This window comes from Amphibalanus amphitrite, unplaced genomic scaffold (assembly GCF_019059575.1).
Source record: "Amphibalanus amphitrite isolate SeventyFive unplaced genomic scaffold, NRLGWU_Aamphi_draft 000613F_arrow, whole genome shotgun sequence".
Classification (NCBI taxonomy): Eukaryota; Metazoa; Arthropoda; class Thecostraca; order Balanomorpha; family Balanidae; genus Amphibalanus; species Amphibalanus amphitrite.
The window spans coordinates 14,790-38,708 of NW_024882107.1; the positions used below are offsets into that span (position 1 = coordinate 14,790).

At 48.6% G+C, this 23,919-nt stretch overlaps 1 protein-coding gene across 2 annotated transcripts in view; it reads right to left on the reverse strand.

Moving 5' to 3' along the window:
• Positions 1-23,399, reverse strand: part of LOC122363285 (GPI-anchored hemophore cfmA-like) — a 35,117-nt gene extending 11,718 nt beyond the window's left edge. Inside the window, exon 1 of one of the 2 annotated variants that reach the window (XM_043332367.1) lies at positions 23,305-23,399. Coding sequence is in view for 1 of the 2 variants with exons in the window: in XM_043332366.1 (XP_043188301.1) it covers positions 6,849-6,888 (40 nt within the window). In the remaining variant the exon portion in view is untranslated. Of the gene's footprint in view, positions 1-6,848; positions 6,950-23,304 lie in introns of those variants that run through there. The other variant, XM_043332366.1, reaches the window with a different exon arrangement.
• Between the last annotated feature and the right edge of the window lie 520 nt (positions 23,400-23,919).

Below are 23,919 nucleotides of genomic sequence, written 5' to 3' on the forward strand. Positions count from 1 at the left end.
AAGCGTTTCTTATAAGGCAGCCTCGTTAGTGCCACCCCTCGTTGCGATACCGCCCCTCAATGCGACGCCGCCCATTCACCGTACAATGCCACCCCTCAATGCAAGTGCTGCCCCCAGCGCATTGCCCCCCATTATTGTGATGCCGCCCCCGCCTAGCAGTGCGGTGCCGCCCCAGCGTACGCCACACCGACGGAACGATCACTTTTAAAACTATCAGAGATTGATAAGACTAACAATATGTATAAAATGTTTATCTCGGACTTTTAATATCCATGACCTAAGGTCAGGTCAATTTTGCGACTTCTCCATTAGGTATAAGTCAATTGGAGAAAATTGAAATGCGCCTCTTTTGGACGAATGTGGTTCAAAACCCTCTCAAACATCGGTACATAGGTAAACATAACACACTGAATCGACAAAATGCACCTGTGACCCTTCTGTGTGCCCCTGAGGTCATCTCAGGTCATGAACGGTCACCAGCATTTCTTTGGCTATACCTTTTGATAGAGACGTGCTAAAGCGGTGAAAACACGTCAGATGTGTTCAGCTCGACGATACGGATCGAGTGATATGCAGCATGACCCTGTCCATCAAGGTCATGACCTTGACCTGCGGTCAAATTTTCAAAATGACGTTTCAAGGTCAACGTATAGTTCATTCGACGCGTTTCGACGAGAGGAATACGATGCTGGCAAAATAAATGTCGTCACTGTCTTGAGTCAAAAGCTATTGCAGAAAACGATTTTAATAAAACTGTTATTTTTGGAGTTGTTTCCCTCTGGAGGCGTGGCAGTCAGTCACTGGAGGCAGTCATGCATGTCCACAAGTAGGGGCTGCACGCACTAGACATCGAATTGTAAAGGGGATGTGTGGAGAAAAAATCCAGAACGTATGTCAGCGTTCGGTCGCCTCTGACTGCAGTCGCTGCTGGTATGACAATGAGTTGGGATCTCATGGTGGATCTCATGGTTTTAAATGTTCAAGTCTTTCCTTGATTCCAATTTAGGCAATAAGTCGCAGCGTGTATCCTACATACGTGCGCTCTGATACCTATTCTAAACACGGCAACCCCGGTCGACCACAGGCTGCAGCCCACAGGTCACTTCGGATCAGTGAGTGAGCCCGTATATTTTTCTTTTCTTTTTTTTGCAAAGAATAAAGATTCTGCCTATCGATCAACGTATAGTTATTTTACCGTTTCGAATTCGCATGGATGCGTATTTTGAGAATAAAATGTCCGTAGCCTGAGCTCGTTTCCTATATTATGCTAAAAATTCATCTAGATCAAGGTTTTTTGATAAAAAAAAACACCAGGCTGCAAATTGCATTAATTGGACTTTATGAAAATCAGCGAAAGCTGGTTCTTATGTATTTTGCAACTAGTAAATCATGCATGAACATGACGTTACATTTTAGCCTGACACCCCTGTCACTAGCTGACAATGGCGCCCCTCTCAAGGGAAAAAGTCGCCCCCTCGAGCACCATGGCCCCCCCTTTTGCTGATCTCTGGCTACGCCACTGCAGGGGACCCGCCCATGACTCCCCATGCACGGCTAGGTAACTAAGTTGGGGAAACGAAAGGCCCTTTACCTATGCCTTTGTAACGCCTGTCATGATTTATAACGCTTACAGGCGTAATGCTACAGTTAAAAAACATCAAGTGACGCATACATCCCTCTCTGGTAGCGAGGCTTCTTTAGGATAGGCGCGAGTATAGTTCCAAAATCCAGGAGGGCGACGGCCTTATCCGAGACGTGCGGCACAGCATCACTTCAGGCGCGAATCGCCACTGCCATCTAGCGACCAAAATGTAAGGTGATACACCGGCCGTTGATATGTAGTGTAGGCATATTGTTGGTTGTGTTGATTGTACAGCTGACTACAGAATGATGTTCCGCCCTCACAGGCTGTAAGTTGACTGAAGGCTGGGACCTACTAGGTTGTGCAGTTAAAGTGACCATCCCACCTTAACATTAGTTTTGAGTTGAGATAGCCAAATTGGTGGCCATGGCCTGCAAGTACCGGTTTGGGCACTCACAACATCGAAAAATGCTTTAATTCGGAGAAATGGAATTTCAAACTTGCAGTTTTTGGATTCTAAGGGGCTAATGCATTGGGATCAGTGGCGTATCTAGGATTTCTCTCAGGGGGGATCCGCAGTCAAAAGGGCCCTTGACTGACTGGGTTGAAAGGGCCCTTAAGTGGCAAAAGGGCCCTTGTAGCCTGAGTTGAAAGGGCGTTAACCCGCGCCCCGTAGGGAGGGGGGGAGGCGAAACGGCTCCCTGTCCTCTTCCGTAGCTTTCTCCTAAATGACTGCAAATATCGCCACCAAACTTTCAGGGCCTCTCTGGGCATCCATTTTACACATTGTGACTATTTTTTTTTCCAGAGGCTATGATAGGTTGGCCGCAAATGACGTCAGAATGACGTCATGTTCTGCCATTTTCGACCAAAAAAAGGTTTCGCAAGAAGAGCCACAGGCCTACAGAGCTGTAAAAGCATAAAAATGTTCCGACTTAAAAGGTGTAGAATTGACAGGCCTAGGTCAAATCTGAGCACAGTTTACAGAAAGAGCATTAAAAGAGCTTTGATTGTTTTGTTGGGTTGGGCCCAGGCCCTTTCGGTCTGACGAGTCCATTTCAGAGCCCTGTTCGATCGCTGTTTTTATATCAGCGTGCTGTCGGTTTTCCCCATATATGGAAGTTATTGCTGGCGCTTCTTGGCCTCTCATTGGTCTAACGAATAGACCACTTGAATTCGACCAATGAGCCCAGAAGTAGCAGCATGCTCGCAGCCTGCTGATAAATAAACGGGGTGCGAACAGAGCTCAGGGCCGGAAGTATGATAGGAAAGGAATTGAGGGAGACATTGGTCTGGGCGGGCACCTTGGTGAGTCACCGGGGCTGAGCCTGTCCAACAGGACAGGCCGACCAGCCCCCCAAGTGCTCACTGCACCCGGTTACGAGCGTGCTTGATTAGGAGCTGCAGTGCGCTCCAATGGGAGCCGCCCGCATGGAATAAAGTTGCCCGTCCAGGTCCAGCCCGGATCAGGGTTTGCGGCATGGAGGAGAAGGATTTGAATGTCATGAGGATGGAAACGGCGAAACGGGTGTTGAAGAGCTATTAACTACGCTTTTCCCCGGCACTGTAGCTCCACATTTCCGAGTCATGCGATGGTTTGTTGAAAATTGTCGAAATTGGATCTGAAAATTGGCGAAATTTGCCCTTGATGAATTATGTGAACTGACTTTTGACCTGATCTAAAAAGTGACCAGAGTAATTTCGTCATTATTGTTTGCGTCCCTTCAAACGCTGCCTTTGGCGTGTCGTGGCTCAGAAGCCGAGTTAGAAGCAGGGGTGCGGAGTCGCGGAGCTGGAGCTGCAGAGCCGCCGGAGCAGGCATATTTTGCCCGGAGCCGGAGCCGTGAAAGAATATAGCCCGGAGCCGGAGCCGGAGCCGGAGCATTCAAAAAAGGCGGCGACTCCGGCTACTTTTTTTTGAAGAGGAAACAATTATTGACCTAGTTCGGTTTGACAGTACAAGGCAGTAAAACATGTGACATTCAAAACAGCCTTGCTATGCAAATACAGAAGCAACGTGAGCCAATCCTTCATCTTTTCTCTTCCACCCGTATTTAACTGTATAGAGGATTACTGAGTACTGGAGCCGGAGCCGCCGGAGCCGGAGCCGGAGCCGGATCCTATTTTTTCTCCGGAGCCGGAGTCGTCTGAAATTTCCACGGCTCTGCATCCCTGGTTAGAAGGACCCTGGCCAGCCGAGGGGGGCCGGGGGCGTGGGTGCCACCACATCGTTTTTTTGCGACAGTTCGGAACACGTCGGCAACAGAGAGCCAAAACTGGGCATAGCTACCTAACCTTTGATGCAAACCTGGCCTTGTGACACCTGCATTTTCACGGGGGGCCTCTGGTCGTCTTAAGGACTCTCTGTTACCCTCAGAGGGAACCTCTGATGGCCTCTGAAGACCATCACTGGCCTCAAAGGGCGCTCTAGTGGCCCCCATGGTCCTTCTGAGTACCCAAAAGGGCCCTCTGTTTTCTCTCCAGGGACCCTTTTTACCTCAAAAGGTCCTCTTTTACTTCAGATGGCCGTATGTTGGTCTAATACATGAGACCCCTGGTGGCCTAAAAAAGCCCTCATATCATCTAAGGGGACCCCCTGTTTGCCTTAGAAAAGAGGTCCCTCCGGGTGCCTGAGAGGCCGTTTGTGTCCCAAAGGGCCCATTGTTCAGGCCTCATAATGTCCCTAGTTGGCCTAAAAAGTCCTCTGATTGTCCTAAAGGGCCCTCTGTTCGCCTCATAGGGCCAGCTTTTTCCTCAGAGTGCCTGATGACCTCATAGAGCCCATAGTGGCCTGACATAGCCTTCATATCACCTCAGAGGGCCCTCTGTTGTAAGGCTCGAGTGGCCTTCTCAGAGGGCTCCGACTGCGCTGTGACTGACAATTGTCCACTCTTATCCCCCTTTTGGGTGACCTATTTCCCCCTCTAACACCCAAGCCAAAATACAATTTTGGGACACTGACTCCGAGGGCCAGTTGATTTTCAGAGGGCCCTCTTTGAGGTGGATGTGAGGGCCCTCTGTTCGCCTCAGGGGGCCCTCTGGTGGCTTCAAACTTCAGAGGACCCTATTTTGGCATCAGAGCCGAGGGCGCCTCTCTGTGGCATCAGAGGGCCCTCGGCTGCCTCAAATGGCCCTATTACATCTCAGAGAGCTGTCTTTGACCTCAGAGGGGTCTTTTTTACTTCTTTATGGTGTCTAAGGGGCCCCTCTGGCCTTTGTTTGCCTCAAGGGGTCCTCCGATGACTTCCAAGGACCCTCTTTGATCTCAGAGGGCCTGATGACCTCATAGGGCTCATGATGGTCTGACATAGCCTCATAGCACCTCAGAAGGCCCTCCAGTGGCCTCAGAGGGCGCTTTGTGGCATTTGAAGGCCCTCCATTCGCCTTCGAGGACCCTCTTTGATTTCTTTGATCTCTTCGACCTCAGAGGGCCCTCTTTGAGGCGGCTGAGAGGGCCCTTTGTTCACCTCAGAGGGCCCTCCGGTGACCTCCAGGGACTATCTTTGATATAAGAGGGCCGTCTGGTGGCCTCATAGGACACCTTGTGGCCTGAAATTGACCTTGGTACCTCAGAGGGCCTTCTGTTAGTCTTAAGGGGCCCTCTGCTGGTCTTAGCGGGCCCTTTGTGTGTCTGGGAGGCCCCCTGAGTGCCTGAGAGGGCCCTCTGTGTTTGAGAGGGCCCTCTGTGTGCCTGAAAGGGCCCTCTGTGTACCTGAGAGGGCCCTCTGTTTGCCTGAGAGGGCCCTCTGTTTGCCTGAGAGGGCCCTCTGTTTGCCTGAGAGGGCCTCTGTGTGCCTGAGAGGGCCCTATGTGTGCCTGAGAGGGCCCTCTGTGTGCCTGAAAGGGCCTCTGTGTGTCTCAGAGGACCCTCTGTGAGCCTGAGAGGGCCCTCTGTGTACCTGAGAGGGCCCTCTGTGTGCCTGAGAGGGCGCTCTGTGTACCTGAGAGGGCCCTCTGTGTGCCTGAGAGGGCCCTCTGTGTGCCTGAAAGGGCACTCTGTGTGTCTCAGAGGGCCCTCTGTGTACCTGAGAGGGCCCTGTGTGTTTGAGAGGGCCCTCTGTGTGCCTGAAAGGGCCCTCTCTGTACCTGAGAGGGCCCTCTGTTTGTCTGAGAGGGCCCTCTGTTTGCCTGAGAGGTCCCTCTGTGTGCCTGAAAGGGCCCTCTGTGTGCCTGAAAGGGCCCTCTGTGTGCCTGAAAGGGCCCTCTGTGTGCCTGAAAGGGCCCTCTGTGTGCCTGAAAGGGCCTCTGTGTGTCTCAGAGGACCCTCTGTGAGCCTGAGAAGGCCCTCTGTGTGCCTGAGAGGGCCCTCTGTGTACCTGAGAGGGCCCTCTGTGTGCCTGAGAGGGCCCTCTATGTGCCTGAAAGGGCGCTCTGTGTGTCTCAGAGGGCCCTCTGTGTACCTGAGAGGGCCCTGTGTGTTTGAGAGGGCCCTCTGTGTGCCTGAAAGGGTCCTCTCTGTACCTGAGAGGGCCCTCTGTTTGCCTGAGAGGGCCCTCTGTGTGCCTGAGAGGGCCCTCTGTGTGCCTGAGAGGGCCCTATGTGTGCCTGAGAGGGCCCTTTGTGTGTCTCAGAGGGCCTTTGTGTGCCCGAGAGGGCCCCCTGTGTGCCTGAGACGGCCCTCTGTGTGCCTGAAAGGGCCCTCTGTGTACCTGAGAGGGCTCTCTGTTTACTTCACAAGGCCCCTCATTGGCCTAAAGGTGTCCTCTTATAGTCCTCAGGGGGTCCCTAAAAGAGTTCTACAATACTTTTTCTTTTTGCGAATAAAATGGGAAGTGGTCAAAAGGGCCCTTGAAGTCATTTCAATTTTTTCGTGTTATAAAAAAAAACGTTTTGTCTAGGCTCCAGGGGGGATCCTAGGACCCCCAGGGTCCCCCCTTGGATACGCCACTGATTCTGGTAGGCCTAAATCCTCCGTTACGGAAAAATTGTCGTGTCTCGTGTAGAACCTATTTCGAATCCATCGGGTGAAAACGCAGTTTATGACAATCGGCCAACGCGCAGCCCATCATGATCTTCGTTTGTCTAGTTATCGCCTCGACTCGGTTATCATTGGAAATGAACTCCCACACAAAATGCTGAAACAACCTACAAGAATAAAGTGTTTTCAGTGCTACATCGTCATCCTATCCGTGGCGGTTGAGGAAAGCCGATTTAGACTTGTAACCACCTTCGACAACTCTTGCACACGACCCTCGCCGTCTGCAGGTAGCGATTCCTATTAGATATCCCGGTGAGCTAAACACTACAGCCCACCGCCACCACTTACCATGAGCCAGAGCCAGCGCTACGAGTGCTGTCGTCCACATGGCTGTCTGCGTTCTGCCACACTATTCACAACCTCCCACCTCTCCAATCCACACTCGAATGCCGGCACCCTCTCGGCACCGTATAAGTGCCCTGTCGCCCGCCGGCAGTCAGCCGCGCCGCCGATTGGCGGACGCCCTGTGACGTCATCACTGCCTCCAGCTGGGGCATCCCGCGCCGGCGGCGACGGGCGGCTTTGATCCACTGATGTTAGCGAAAGGTGTGCGGACCCGGCTGGATACTACGAGAGTGAACGACGGCCGTGTGGGGGTGTGTGTGTCTGTGTGTGTCGAAAGGCGTGCGGGGGAATGGCCTCTCAGAAGGCAGGGACGGGAAGCAAACACATCAGGGTTTCCCCAGCGTAGCGCCGAGGACGTTTGTTAGGCGCTCACTGTCTGGTGTAGATTTCACGAACCAGAGTGCGGTTGCAGGTCGTTGGGTCATGCATGAGTAACTAGTCACCCGACACCCGATGGCCAATGATAGGGGCTATTATACTTTCTCGATTTGAGTGCATTTGATTGAGCTTTAGCATGAATCATGATGGATGTCGAATCTAAAATCGAAAAATTATTACCGACCAGTTCCCGAACCTAAGCCTTTTAAAGCGCTTGACTACTTTAGAATTTGTAGAACAATTAACATACACCAACACAGATGTTCTATACGGAGTGGTATCATTGCAAATCATCAGGCGCATTTACCGTTATCTGGATATACCTACCCACCTATAAACAAATAGTTTAGGTACTCAAGCCATCTGAAAGCTAAAGCAGCTAACGTGTAACGTCTTCAACGTTAACGTATTCTTCACCATGATCATTTCCGTATCTATTCCTCAACCTTACCTATTCTCGCATTCGGAACCCTTTAGCTGGTCTGCTGTAACTTCAGGTTCGAAGTAGTCATCTGTCGACTGTCATCACGATCCGTGAAGGAGGGGTCGTAGCAAGATGCGAAGAGAGAAGAAATAGACTGAGGCGAAACAAAAGGTAATAGGTAAATGTTCACAGCTGTATTCATTCAAAACATTGCTAAAAACAGGCCCGTACGAAGAGAAGCCTACCACTAATGCCAAATGTGATAAAGAAAAGGCAATCACATAAACCGCACAGGTGGCCACAGTGACAGCTCGCACTGAATCCACATAGCGGTATCAGCAAGGTACAGCTCACCAAACGAAATGGTCCCTCACATATAGGAATAATAAAAAAAACACCTCCCATGATTCAGACGGTGGCCTACCATTTACACAGCCCTTATACCCAATGGCTAATATTGCAAGGTCGCTGACCAATTCTAAACGAAAAAGGCGACAGACACAAAAAGGAAGCTTAGCTCGTTTTGATCTATCAGCTACATATGCACAACAAAATCGTCAAAAAGTAAGATGAAACGGACACTTCAGGGTTTCAGCCATAGAGTTGCCCATCTCACACTACGTACGGAGTGCACGCCGACTTCCAGTCATGAACAGCCCTCAACATCTCCAGAACCCCATCAGAGGATGCATAATCAAGTCCAAGGACACGCAGCTTCGCCCTGTTCTCATTTGTCTCAATATCGTGCCCTTTGGGACAGACCGACTTCCTACAAGTGCCTGCAACGAAATGAGAGCAGATGTGAATAAAGGTACAGGTTTTGAGTTGACATCCCGCACGTTTAGTGATGTGACTGTTACAGACACGCAGCCTAAAGTACGTTGCCGTCTGAGGGATGTGCAGCGAGCCAGAGTGCAGCTCATCCAAGATCCGTTGCTTGTTGTATTTCGTGGCTGCCTCGTATCCGGCATCGCGAAGCGCCTCCAGATTGTGCGGGATGTTCAGTAGGTGACCCAGTACGCATCGATCTGCGCGGCGACACGCACCAGCGACATAGTGTGGACAAATGTGCACATCGCGGCAGTGGAGATCAAAGCAGCCCGCAACAGTGCCGTAGTCTTCACATACGACCAGGACAGGACGCTCGTCGGCCGAAGCGACACTGGAAGTCGCCGATATCTGCTCTGAGAGCGAGTGCCTGGTTAGCGAAGGGACGTCTCCGACGATGGAAGACCCACCACACATGGAGCGCCAGGCGTGGATGGCCCGCAACATCTCTAGAACCTCGTACGAAGATGTAGCTCCCAGGCCTAAGTCATTAAGCATGGTCGTGTTCCGAGCTGACCGAAGATGGTGATCTTTCTCGCACGCCTCATTCTTACAAGTGCCGGCCACAAAGGAAGAGCATACGTGGAGGAACACGCACTTCTGCTTTCGGCAGCCAGCACCATTTGTGTTGTACGGCACACAGACACGCAGTTGCTCGTAAACGTCGATCCTGTGAATGAATGCCGAGATAGTGTACAACATATCAAGTAGCTCATCGCGAGCCTCAGACGACGCTGCTTCGACCCCAGCTTCGCGTAGAGCCTTTTGATTATGCTCGCTGTTGAGATCGTGTCCCAGTTGACAGCGCTGGCCGCGGCGACAGGACCGAGCGAGGAAGTGCGGACAAATGTGGACATAGGCACAATCGCGGTTGGAACAGCCAGAGGCGGTGCTGTACTGACGACAGACACCAAGGACCGAGTGCTGGGCAGCAGGGTCGTCCTCGTCACCTTGCGACTGATTTAACGCTGAGCACATCCCCACAGTTGCCTCTCCAGCCAGTTGCGATTCTCGATCGATAGTGGGTCTCCTGGCGTGCATCGAAGCGGCATCTTGGCTCAGTTGGTCATCGTCCGAGGCGCCAGTCTTTGACTTCAGGTCGCCGTTTTCCAAGTTGGTAGCGTTGGGCGAAACTGAAGGGCCAGCGTGAACTGCACGCAACATCTCAAGCACCTCGTCGGCTGAGACGTCTGCAAGTCCCAAAGCGATGAGCTTCCTGATGTTGTCGACCCCCTCCACAGAATGCCCCTTCACGCACCGTCCATCATTCAAGCATGTGCCGACGATGTATTTTTGGCAGATGTGAATATACATGCAGTCGGCGGACCAGCACCCTTCCCCGTTGTGAGGTGAGCACAAACGAAGTCTGTCATATACCTCAGTCCTCTGAACATGAGGTGAGAACTCGTAGAGCATCTTCATGATAACCTTTTGATTCTCACTCGTGACCAGCCATCCAGCCCTTTTCAGCACCTCGCGGTTGTGTAGGCTACTCAGTCGATGCTCTAGAGTACAAGGTCGACAGCGGCGGCTGCGACAGGAGCTGGCGAGGAAGTGAGGGCAGATATGCACCATCTCACAGTTCAGATCGAAGCACCCGGTGGTGGAGCCGTACTGTTCGCAAACAGGTGGCAAGGTCGGGGATACTTGGTTGCCGGTAAAGGTCTGAGCTGTTCCTTGATCAGTTCTGCGGGGGTATGTGATACCACTTGCTTCAGTGTTATCTGTCGTGTATACCCCCGGGTTCAATGACAGCTTAGCTCTCATGAGTTCAATCAGATCTCTGTCTGTTGCCCAAATAATGTTCGGGTCTTTGTTGGGGTTGGACGCCGCCAGGCCAATGGCGTTACGGACACGGCGGTTGTGATAGCCGACAATGCTGTGGTGCAGGGCACAGTCAGTCTTCACACATCTACCGACAACAAAATCGTGACAGACGTGGAAGCTTTTGCAGTTGTCCGATCTGCTACAGCCCCTCGGTGAGCTGTAAGGAATACACAGCTTCACTTTCTTGTGAGCCCCGTTCTTGAATGTGATGCGCGCCTGGAGCGTAATCTGGTCGATTATTGCTTGCAACTCTTCGAGGGAGCCTTTCACCATCTCCAAGTGCTGCATCACTCGCACGTTATGCTTCGTTTGAAAGTCATGTCCAAGAGAACATGACTCACTTGGGCGTTTGCAAGCATCGGCCAGGTAGTAGCCACACAGGTGGAATTTGTAGCAGCTCACGTTGGTACACCGATTGCCAGAGGAGTGTACATCACACAAAAGCTCCGACCCATTACCGCTGGTAGTGTTCGCGGAGTTGAGCTCTGAAGTCACAGCATCGGGATCTTTGTCCTTCGAATCACTATCGGCAACGGCTCTTGAAAAGGGCTCCTGAAATGAGCCGCACACCTGATCACCCCGCTCTTCGGACTGCTGCGACTGACGTTTTTGGAAGATTTTTAGGACGTTCCTTACATGCATGGATGCAAGACCGAGCCGTCTCATAATCACTGCATGTGAAGGAGAGCTGATCTGATGGGACAGTCCACATCGACGCATGCACTTGCCCATCGCATATTCATTGCATATATGGAGCCGGGGGCACTTTGTGTTCTGGCAGTTTCCCATTTGGTAGAGACAGCACACCTCGAGTGCGGAGTGACGTTCATCCTCTGTCAGCGGATTTCGAGCAAGGTATCCTGATCGGAGATAGCTCAGGAGATCCGCTTCACAGATATCTGGGATGTCACGCTGCTGTAGAAGATCTTTGTTGTGCTTAAGTGTGCGCACTTTGTGTCCTCGTCCACACTCCTCTCCATACGGGCACACACCAGCGATGAATAAGCGACACACATGCAGCTCGTGACATTCATCGTCATGACAGCCACTTGGGCGAACATGTGCATGACAGACGTCTATGGAGGTTGCGACTCTCATGGTAGTCTCCCGAGAATGTCCATCAGATGTTGCTCGCGGCGTCGCGGCGTCTTCTTTTGTCGCCGATTTTGACTGAGGTGGATCGAGAACAGCTGTCGAGTCTGACAGATGGCGAGTGTTTGTGTGATCAGCGCCCATTGGCAATGACGAAGAAAGACCGCTCAGGTGCGGATCACAGCCAAGTGGCCTGGACTGCAGGATATCGCTTAGCCATTCAAGGCCCACGTCGTCTGAACCAGCAGTCAGGGCACGATGCACATCTTTCGGAAGCACGGGGCATGCCAGTATGCTCCAGAGATAGTCCCTCGGGAGAGACTCTAGACCAACACGCTTCACGATTTCAGCGTTAGCAGCCGTACCTAGGTCGTGCGACAGCACACACCTATAATGGTCTTTGCAGGTTCCATTCACGTACTTCGTGCAGATGTGAAGTCGAGCACAGTCCGATCGGCTGCAGCTTGCATACTGGTACGGGCGACACATCTGAAGAGCGAGCTGACGTTCCGCAACCATGATCGGATGTCGGGTCAGATATCCCTTCCGGACACCTTCCAGAACATCGCTCTCCGAAACACCATGACACATGTGGCGTTCCAGCACACTGATGTTGTGCGCGGAACTGCAAGGCTCGTGTCCACTTGAACATTTTTCATCATACGGACACATACCCGCGGCAAACAAACGACAAAGGTGTAGCTGCGTACACGTATCATCTTTACACACAGACGGATGGATGTTTTTGAGGCACAGATCGAGCGTGGTCAGGAAAGTGGAGCCAGCTGTCAAGCGTGCGTCGCCTACAGAGTCGGCTGACTTCTTTAGGGGAGTACTCGTCAATTCAGCACTTTCAGCAATGCTGTCTTCGGCAGCACAGCCTACCTCGGCATCTACTTTCTTGACTATAGGGCCACATGCGCAAGAAGAGCAACAATCGGGACCTTCAAGCTCAGATGACGATGTCAGGTGACTGCCGACTCCACTCGAGGAACCCAATACTTCGCTTCTGTCGAACGGATACCTCGCTAGTAGGTCGAGCACTTGCTCCGTTGACATGTTGGCACACTTCAGTCGTAGCAGAACGATGACGTTGTCCGCATTGTCCAATCGGTGGTTCCAAAAGCAGCTGGAGCCAGCCTTGCAACTGCCCTCCACAAGGCGCGGACACAGGTGTAACAGGAAGCAGTCGCGCCGACTGCACTGGGCGTTAGCCGAGTAGGTCTCGCAGAGGGCCAGCTCACGGCGGTACTCCTTGCCAGAGACGGGAGCCGACGCTCGCATCAGAGACCTGGCCAGCCAGAGAAGATCGTTCTCTGGCAATGATTGCAGCTGATGCGCTTCCAGTGCACTCCAGTTGTTGGGCGCTTTGATCCAATGTCCCCAACGGCACACGAAGTTCTCCAGTGGGCAGAAGCCGTCCAGAAACAGCCGACACATGTGCAACTGGTCGCATTGCTCGCGGGTGCAGATGTATGGTGGCATGTGGTTCTTGCAAAGAGACGGCGCAGCACGTGCGGCTCGTCCACCGCGAAGCAGATCCGTGCAGGAGATGCAGAAGATTGGAGCGACAGAGGCCGGGGCATGCTCGACGCTTCCCGAGGTCGGTTGTAACCGCGTCGTCTGAGCAACGCCATCTCCTTTACCCGTGTCCTGCAAGCAAGAAGAAAACAATATAACTACTACAGATCGTCCAAGTCAGTTATTGACACACTTCACCTATCAGATGGATAACATTGTGAGACATTCACTGTAGTAGTGTGTTCTAAAGATGTGGAGGAAAGAATAAACAAGGCAATAAGTTCATTTTTTATAAATTTAGTCCGAAACTTTTGATAGGAAGGATTCACAAAAACAGAGCCACCGCTAAGCGAATCTTATTGCGGTGACCCTGCCCTCTACCCTCCGATCGCGAAATTCCAGTTCTATGGCAGAATTTAGAGTCCAAACTTTAACGTGCGCACATAGCCGCGCACAGCCGGTCCCTCACTGACTTCGCCTGGCTACGGCCTGCCACCAACCGCAACCATACCTGTCAGGAGGCCCATGAATGTCAAGCACCCGTCGCGCATCGAACCCGAACTGTTATAACCGGGAGCGCGTGCTCTCGCCAAGCGGAGTCCAACGCTCTACCAACTGAGCTACGGGACCGGCATTTTTACAGACATTTTCCTATTTGATGTGAATTTTGTAACAATCCGTCCACGCAAAGCATTTAAGTTAGGAAAAAAAAACGATTGCATAGGAAAATGTGCAAGCTACACATTAAAGTGTGTGTCCCACTTCAAAAAACGTGAATGAATTGACGTTAGGCATTGTGGTTTCTTATTATAAAGACTGGTGGATTCTCCTGTCATATTCTATTCTCCAGACCGAAAATGACGATACCACCACTGTTTATGTGCGATCATGTGCGATCACGGCTGAATTAACCCTCGCATGTGTAGGGGGGGGGGGGTCGGATGGACCCCCCATGGTTTTTTCGCGAATAACTCGCGTAAAAAGCGGCCGATCGCAACGAAACTTTCAGTACCCTCGCATTGATCAATTTTACACCTACCCTGAAAATTTCATGACCCTACCCAAATGACCTTTGACCTGTGACCTCTTTTCCGAGACCATGTTTGGCCGGAATCGCGATTCCGCGTATGTCGGCTCGCATTAGCCGCGCGTTTGCAAGCTTTTCGTGGTTTCAAACGTTCAAACATGTGATTTGATGTTGCTCCCATGCATTAGGGTGGGTGTCAAGGTCACCTGAAGGTCAGGTCAGGTCACTGACCTTTGGTGACCTCGGTTCACTTTTTCGAGTTTTACATGTTTCTAGGCTAGTTTTTGGAGCTGAATTCGAATTTAGCAACCATTTGAACATTTACGAAGTAGTTTTGGTGACTTCGTAACATGTTACGAAGCTGTCAGAGGCGGTTGACAAGTACTACGAATACCCGTCACGACGCCTACTGGTTGACCTGAACTGACCCGACCTGGTCTAAATGCTTAAACACATCATCTGTGATCAAAACTAACACGATATTCGTGATCAGCACCCCGAAAAACCCCTAAGCAGCCACACTTTACGACTTTCTAGGTCCCGATTTTCCATGTTGATCAAGACCATATTCAGCCCGGATTCAGCCCAGATTCGGGACACCTCCGATCAAGCTGAAAATCGCACACAATTACCGGGGTTACATGAGCGATCCGTTCCAAATACGCACTACGCTAATGCGCATCAGCTCCCCACAAACGTATCTACGGCACCGGTTACATGAGACTAGTTCGTTTTATCTACGTCAAACGGATCTTGTTTGGCTCACCCGGGCTGACTCCTCGACGGCCGGTAATTCGCATCACAAACGGAATAGGATTAGCGTACAGTCATGGCGCAGTTGCGGCATTTACAGGGACGACCGAACTAAATTTTTATTATTGCACGATATAACATCATTTGATATGCTCAAAAACATTAAAAATAAACATGAAATCAAAAATTGAAAACAAAGTTTTCGTGTTTTAAATCACTGAGCACTGATTAGCCATGCAGCGACAGCAGGGTGGTCAGAATAAATTTATCCATCAAAATATTTCATTCATTTTATTTTTGCTATTTACCGAATTCACCTTCAAAGACCAAACAAAAATATCAACAATTTTTTTTTGCTATTTTCTACGAAGCATTCAATAAAAAATGCTTATTATTTTGCATTTTGACGCTTCCATTCAGCAAAGAATAGTTCTTGTGAAATACGTCCAGTTCCGGTCCGAGTCGTACAAATCGGCTACATGAGCGATCCGTTCCAAATACGTACTACGCTAATTCGCATCAGCTCCCCTAGAACTTATTCACGGCACCGACTACATGAGCAAATTCGTTTTAGTGACGTCAAACGGATCTAGTTTGGCTCTCGGCCCGATGCGCATTACAAACGGAATAGCATACAAATGTGGCGCATTTCCGTAGCAATAGAGGTGACTGAATTAAAAATTTATTCTCTTATGTCTTTTTTGCATTTAATCTGCTCAGATCATTCTCAATTAACTTAACAAAAAAAAGTTGAACATAAAGTTGTCTTGCTTTGACTCATTGGGCACTTGCCTCTCTTGATTCGTCTGTAGTGCTGTCAGAAAAATGTTTCAACTGAAAGTACTTAGATTTTTACTTTTTGGTTTTCACGATATTTATTTTTGAAAACTTGACAAAATACCGACATAATTTTTTAATAATTATTTCAAAAGAAGAAAATGAAAAAGGTACCTATAATTTTGCATTTTAATGTTTCTTTTTGGGAAGAAATAGTTCCTGTAATACGTATCTTGGTCCTATTCGCTCCTAAGCCTGTTTCTCAGCGGATTTTGTTCGGACCGCCGATTCGTATTAGCAGGTGGATACATGAGTCGGTAGTACGCTCCTGATTCGCATTAGCGGTGAATCCGATCGTGATACGTATTTGCTTTGCTCATGTAACCGCGGATCGGATCGCCGATTCGTACTAGCAGGTGGCTACATGAGTCGGTAATGCGTTCCTAATTCGAATTAGCGGCTAAATACGTATTTACTGTGCTCATGTAACCCCGATAAATGTAGGTCCTGACATGCCCAATCCACAGTCCGAGACATTCGGTGGCACTCCCAGCCGTTTGACCTACAGAGGTCAGCAAAGGTCACGTGACCAATATTTGCACAGCAGGTTGTGGCCCACCCAGTAGAGCTAGAGCGCTAAAAATGGCACCAATCGACTGGCAAACATCTAATCTTACTTTCCCAACACTCATTTGACCTCTCAAGGTCATGCGATGACCTAAGGTCATTTGTGGGCTATGCCGAAAATACACTTGCACAGCAGTTTTCGAGTATTGACCAATTTCCAAATCAAAGCACATCATCGGGTAGCCCATAGGCCGTAGTAACTTTCCTTGAAAACCGCTTTTCGATATGTGACCCCGTTTGACCTCGGCAGGTCAAAATGTGCAAATAAACGACACTCCATACGTCGCAGCCCGAATTCAGCCCAGATTCGGGACATATCCGATCAAGCTGAAAATCGCACACAAAGTAGGTCCTGACATGCCCAATCCACACTCCGAGTTATTCGGTGGCACTCCCAGCCGTTTGACCTACAGAGGTCAGCAAATGTCACGCGACCCAATTTTGCACAGCAGATTGTGGCCCACCCAGTAGAGCTAGAGCGCTAAAAATGGCACCAATCGACTCACAAACATCTAATCTTACTTTCCCAACACTCATTTGACCTCTCAAGGTCATGCGATGACCTAAGGTCATTTGTGGGCTATGTCGAAAATACACTTGCACAGCAGTTTTCGAGTAGAGGGATTGACCAATTTCCAAATCAAAGGACATCATCGGGTAGCCCATAGGCCGTAGTAACTTTCCTTAAAATACCCGATGATGTGCTTTGATTTGGAAATCGGTCAATCCCTCTACTCGAAAACTGCTGTGCAAATGTATTTTCGACATAGCCCACAAATGACCTTAGGTCATCGCATGACCTTGAGAGGTCAAATGAGTGTTGGGAAAGTAAGATTAGATGCTGGCGCGTCGATTGGTGCCATTTTAGCGCTCTAGCTCTACTGGGTGGGCCACAATCTGCTGTGCAAATTTGGGCCACGTGACCTTTGCTGACCTCTGTAGGTCAAACGGCTGGGATTGCCACCGAATGACTCGGACTGTGGATTGGGCATGTCAGGACCTACTTTGTGTGCGATTTTCAGCTTGATCGGAGATGTCCGGAATCTGGGCTGAATCCGGGCTGCGACGTATGGAGTGTCGTTTATTTGCACATTTTGACCTGCCGAGGTCAAACGGGGTCACATATCGAAAAGCGATTTTTAAGGAAAGCTACTACGGCCTATGGGCTACCCGATGATGTTCTTTGATTTAGAATTCGGTCAATCCCTCTACTCGAAAACTGCTGTGCAAGTGTATTTTCGACATAGCCCACAAATGACCTTAGGTCATCGCATGACCTTAAGAGGTCAAATGAGTGTTGGAAAAGTAAGATTAGATAATGGCGAGTCGATTGGTGCCATTTTTAGCGCTCTAGCTCTACTGGGTGGGCCACAATCTGCTGTGCAAATTTGGGTCACGTGACATTTGCTGACCTCTGTAGGTCAAACGGCTGGGAGTGCCACCGAATGACTCGGAGTGTGGATTGGGCATTTAAGGACCTACATTGTGTGCGATTTTCAGCTTGATCGGAGATGTCCCGAATCTGGGCTGAATCCGGGCTGCGACTATGGAGTGTCGTTTATTTGCACATTTTGACCTGCCGAGGTCAAACGGGGTCACATATCGAAAAGCGGATTTCAAGGAAAGTTACTACGGCCTATGGTCTACCCGATGATGTGCTTTGATTTGGAAATCGGTCAATCCCTCTTCTCGAAAACTGCTGTGCAAGTGTATTTTCGACATAGCCCACAAATGACCTTAGGTCATCGCATGACCTTGAGAGGTCAAATGAGTATTGGGAAAGTAAGATTAGATGCTGGCCAGTCGATTGGTGCCATTTTTAGCGCTCTAGCTCTACTGGGTGGGCTACAATCTGCTGTGCAAATTTGGGCCACGTGACCTTTGCTAACCTCTGTAGGTCAAACGGCTGGGAGTGCCACCGAATGACTCGGACTGTGGATTGGGCATGTCAGGACCTACATTGTGTGCGATTTTCAGCTTGATCGGAGATGTCGCGAATCTGGGCTGAATCCGGGCTGCGACGTATGGAGTGTCGTTTATTTGCACATTTTGACCTGCCGATGTCAAACGGGGTCACATATCGAGAAGCGGTTTTTAATGAAAGTTACTACGGCCTATGGGCTACCCGATGATGTGCTTTGATTTGGAATTCAGTCAATCCCTCTACTCGAAAACTGCTGTGCAAGTGTATTTTCGACATAGCCCACAAATGACCTTAGGTCATCGCATAACCTTGAGAGGTCAAATGAGTGTTGGGAAAGTAAGATTAGATGCTGGCGAGTCGATTGGTGCCATTTTTAGCGCTCTAGCTCTACTGGGTGGGCCACAATCTGCTGTGCAAATTTGGGCCACGTGACCTTTGCTGACCTCTGTAGGTCAATCGGCTGGGAGTGCCGCCGAATGACTTGGACTGTGGATTGGGCATGTCATGGCCTACATTGTGTGCGAGTTTCAGCTTGATCGGAGGTGTCCCGAATCTGGGTTGAATATGGGCTGTCTTGACGGACATCGATTTTCCCGACTTTGGGTCATTGACCTGACCTGGAAGGTTAACCAATGACCTAGGACCCTAAAATTGGGTATCATCGGCTTCCTCTCGTCACGGGCAACACGCTCGTTTTTTCCGCGAAGCCCTATAGCTCGATCAGGGGCCAAACGGCGAGGGGGGGGGGTGAACCGACCCCCCCCCCCCTACACATTACGAGTAGAAGCTGGCAAACGCCGCACACATGCGAGGGTTAAGTCATCAATTGTCATCGTAGCTTAACGAAGAGCAGACGCTTTCCGTTTCTGGCACAAACCACCAAAATACAACCCTGGTGAACCGAGTGCAGCTCTGAACTTTGTAACCATATTCTCGGCATGGTTCTTGCTGCTGCTGGAGAGCTCTACTAGCTCATTTGCAAACAGCTAAGAGTTGCCCGTGACGAGAGGAAGGCAATGATACCCAATTTTAACCCGCGCATGACTGCTTGGGGGAGGGGGCTCTACAGAGCCCCCTCTCGTTTTTCGGCAATATCTTCTAAGCCGTTTGAAGGATCAACACGAAACTTGCGGTACCCTTAGCGGCATCAATTTGACACCTTGTGTTAAAATTTCAACTTTCTAGCTCCCATAGTTTGGCCGGCATGACGTCAGAGTAAGCCACGATGCTTGTGGATGTTGTTGTATGTACAAATAAATAACATATGCCCCCCCCCCACTGGAGCGAAGGTTATATTTCCGTGACCGGTGATGACCTGACCCTGACCTGAAAATCAAAGTACAAGTTTGGTACCCTCAGGGTATCTAAAGCATCGTTCACGAGTGTGTGAACAAAAAATGAGCCTGATCTGACTTGTAAGACGGCGGCCAGAGCCCAAAATGCGAACAAGCCAAAATGCTAATAATTTTTACTTTGACCTGACCTGTGACGTCATCGGTGACCTCGAGGTCAATGAAATTAGGTTTCGTTCGACAGTTTTTCCTGGGCTATCAGACGCCGTTTGAATTTTGACGATCGGCCCAGTAGTTTCGGAGTTAGGAGGGGGGCCATGAAGAGCCCCCCCCCCCCCCCAGTAGGGCGTGTTATACGCAGACCCCAGTGGGGCGCGAGTTAATGCCCCCCCCCCCCGCAAACGGCGGGTAGCTAAATACCCCAGCAACTGCCGGGTTAACTCGTGGGTACTGAAAGTTTCGTCGCGATTGGCCGCTTTTTACGCGTTATTCGCGAAAAACCGAGGGGGGGGGGTCAAACGGACTCCTATAAGTGCGAGGGTTTAGCTAAGTTAGGTTCAGTTCAGTTCAGTTGCAGGGTTGCAGGGTCTATTGACTGCATTGCTCCTCTTGCATCCTCAGATTGTAAAAGGTGCTGTTGCTCTTCCAGCCTCCTCTGAACTCCCTCACTGCCAACTCTTATCTCCTCAAACCAGCCCCCATGTCATGATGTCAGAGCAATTAATTTCTTGAGTCTAATGTAGGCATACATTTATTTGGCACACATGATAAAACATGTGTCATGTTTATAAAGTTTTTGAATACCAAACAAAAACGCTGCATTCCTAGCTTGAAAATGATTTTATTTACTCTTCATCATGAAAGAGAAATCATCGATGTTTTTTTTTTAATCCACCTTGAAGTGCAATACATTTGCCATGGTGCAGACTTCAGAGCACAAACTGTAAATTTCCCCCACAAAATACTACAGTTGCTGTCTAATGACTGATAACAGTGCTCATTTCAATTTACTTACCTCACAAGTCCACATATAACCAAATCAAGATACCACACAACAGAGTTATTACAACTCTTAGGATAAAATGTTGATCATCTTTTTATACAAAACAACTTAAGGTTGCAGATCACAATTCAGAAACCTTCTACTGAGCACAAACAATATGAGAAAGTAAGAATGTTTATGTTATACACTAAGCATGGAAAGCTTAGTCACATCGAGATCTTTGGTGCATTTGGATTTTGAATTGATATGGCATGCCAAAACAAGTTCCATGGAGATCATAGATCCATCACTATTCACTCGGATCCATGCACATGTCTGATGCCAATTATAATGATGCTGCACAGTGCACAGCTGTGACATAGGTAGGCATTTACAACAATGAACACAAACAAGCAACACAGCTCTGAACAATGTTCCATTTTTCAGAATTTTAGCTAGAAAATCACACCTACTGGTAAAAATATTTTCATCTAAAAAAAACAGAAAATAGCATTATTTCATCTTTGAAAAAGCTCATGCATTTGAACATTTTAGGAATAATTATGCATTGGATTATACTATCCGTAGTATGTATAATCCAGTAGCCGGTCCCGTAGCTCAGTTGGTTAGAGCGTTGGACTCCGCGTGGTGAGAGTACGCGTTCCCGGTAATGACAGTCCGGGTTCGAAGCGCGACGGGCGCTCGACATTTATGGGTCTCCTGACAGGTATGGTTGCGGTTGGTGGCAGGCCGTAGCCAGGCGAAGTCAGCGAGGGGACCGGCCGTGCGCGGCTTTGTGCGCACGGTAAACTTTGGACTCTAAATTCTGCCATAGAATCGGAATTGCGCGATCGGAGGGTAGAGGGCAGGGTCATCGCAACAAGCTTCGCTTAGCGGTGGCTCTGTCCTTGTGAATCCTTCCAATCAAAAGGTTCCGACTAAATTTAAAAAAAAAAAACTATTTGCATCATGTTCAGTTTAATGAAAAACAATATCACATTCTTATCTTGATCTGTATTCAATGTTAATGTGTTTCAATTAATTTCTTTATCAATACATTGATACAATACAGATACAATGATTATGAACACACACAATTCAATCATAATCATTATACTCCACTCAATTCTGCGTAAGATGCCGGGTTCTGTGTTCACATAGCTTGAACATAACGGATGCAGCGACCGCAAACGTAAATCGAGGTCCCGAATTCCCTATTCCCCAACACAGGTGGCGGCCGCTTTCTGGTCTGTGCAACATGGCGGCACCGTTGGACACCATCTGGCGGCCGATGCGCCTTCCACATTAAAGAGTTCAGTGTCATTATATCTGTATTGTATCAATGTATCAGTCGGGCACACTGTGGTATTTCCGATCCATTTATGGAAACGTTTCCATTTTTGGAACAATGTTCCAAAAATGGATACGCCGTTTCCAAAAATAGAAACGATCTGTTCCATAAATGGAGACGCTGTGTGCATCGCTACCTTTAAAGCAAACTGGGCATTGATTGGTGCAATTTGGCATGCGCAGGATGCCACCAATCGACAGCCAGCATTCTAGTTTATGTTCCTGTTCTCCGACTTTCCGATCAGAAAACCGAAAGTTGACGAACGAGGCGATGCTTATAACATGTTGACGTGATAAAAAATTCACACGTTTTTCTAATCGAAAATAATAACATTTATGAATGTTTTGAACAAAAAATAACGTTTTTAACAGACTACTGAAAGACTGACCCATTGATTGGAACAACCACATCACCGGGAACTTCAGTTTTTCATTCATTTTCACGCTGCGTTTTCCGGTGTACCAGCGGCCTGGTGGTCGTCAATCTTTGATTAAATCGCATGAAAGTTGTTGCAAAGCCCTATTTGGAGACTTAAGTGGGCATTTTATGATATTTCAAATGTGCTGAATATGATCGTAGGCTCGGATCAACGTAAATCTCCATGCAAATACGTAAAAAGCAGGATGGAAATAAGGTCTGCAACGTCGTCACACCAAATACCGTTGTATTCTGACGATGAATTTATTCATTCTAGCTCATGTGTAACATTGATATTAATTTTATATATTGAAATGATATCTACGCTTTATGTATTGCCCACTTTGGACCACATCTGTCCAGTAGTTTCTGGGAAATCTTAGTTTTAGTTGACTTTTGAATGTGCTCAAGTTGCGGCGCGTAAGGTATTATTATAGAACCCGACGTCCAAGGTAACTGCCGAGAGCCGAGATGCTAAACCAGTCCTAAAACATCAAATTTTTAGTTGCATGTGAATTTTAAAAACACATTTAAGCTAAGTTTGCACACATTTGAACTTCAGCGTTTCTATTTTTGGAACATCGGCGTTTCCATTTTTGGAAACTGAGTCTCCATAAATGGATACGATTCAGGAGCATTTTAAAGACGTGAATTTTAATGCATACGAAAGCTTTCCATGCTAGAAGACAAGTGCTTTTGGTGTATCTGAGCTTGTTTTACGCAAAACAGTTGTTATACATCGAATCCAGCCACCCTTGGCAAGAAAATATGTGCGGAGATGTTAGCGTTTCTATTTATGGAACGAGCGTTTCCATTTTTGGAACAGAAGAGTAGTCAAAATTGGAAACGTTTCCAATAATAGAAACGTCTCCATAAATGAATCGGAGATACCACAGTGCGCCCGACTGGTATTGATTAAAAAACAATCAAAACACATTTACAATTTACATTGAATACAGATACGAATTTGATATTGTTTTTCATTTAACTGAACATTTCTCAAAATGAGCAATAAATATCAATATTTGCATCATCCTTGCCCTTTTCAGTGTAAAATTCAGTTCTCAGGAAAAGCATGTGTAACTTTGCAAACATAAAATAATTGGTATTTACTTCCTTTTTTCTCATCCTCAACCCCGGCTCGAGCTGTGGTTTTCTCACCCCAATTTCCCCACTTACCATGGATCCGATCGAAAGCCTTGCTTTCTGTAGTTTTGACTTTTGATGGTCAACAAAATTTAAAAAAAAGCTTTTCACCAAAGCCAGCAATCAGTCGATTTCAGCTTCACGACCACGTGCCGTCGCCAATGTGATTTTTGAAGTGCCCGCCGAAATCAAGGCGTCAAAAACGGAAACTTTCAGAAAGTGGGTACTGTTCTTTAGTTGCATCTCGCAAGACAAAAGCAGGTTGCCTAGCAACCTAGTACCGTTTTCAGTCGCCGCCTAATTTGATGCCAATATTATGGATACCGTTCTTAGTAAACCAGTGGCGGCGCCACGAATTTTCGCTAGTGGGGGCAAGATTGTGGTGACTCGACTGTTGTCTGATACGCCGAACTGCAAAATCCATGAGCATCGCGGGCGTTTTCGCCGCCCCCCTGGCGAAAATTTCCGATACCTCACGAACGCTTAGAAATAGAAAGACGGAACTTGCTGTAACTTATCCCTTTTGACATCTTTTGACATCTTTTGAAGCAAAAAAATTGGACCTAGCCTCCTTGATAACGTCTAAGGGCCGATTTTTCTAGACTCCTGCACGGCAACCTTCGGCGTCACAGACGTGAACTTCAACCA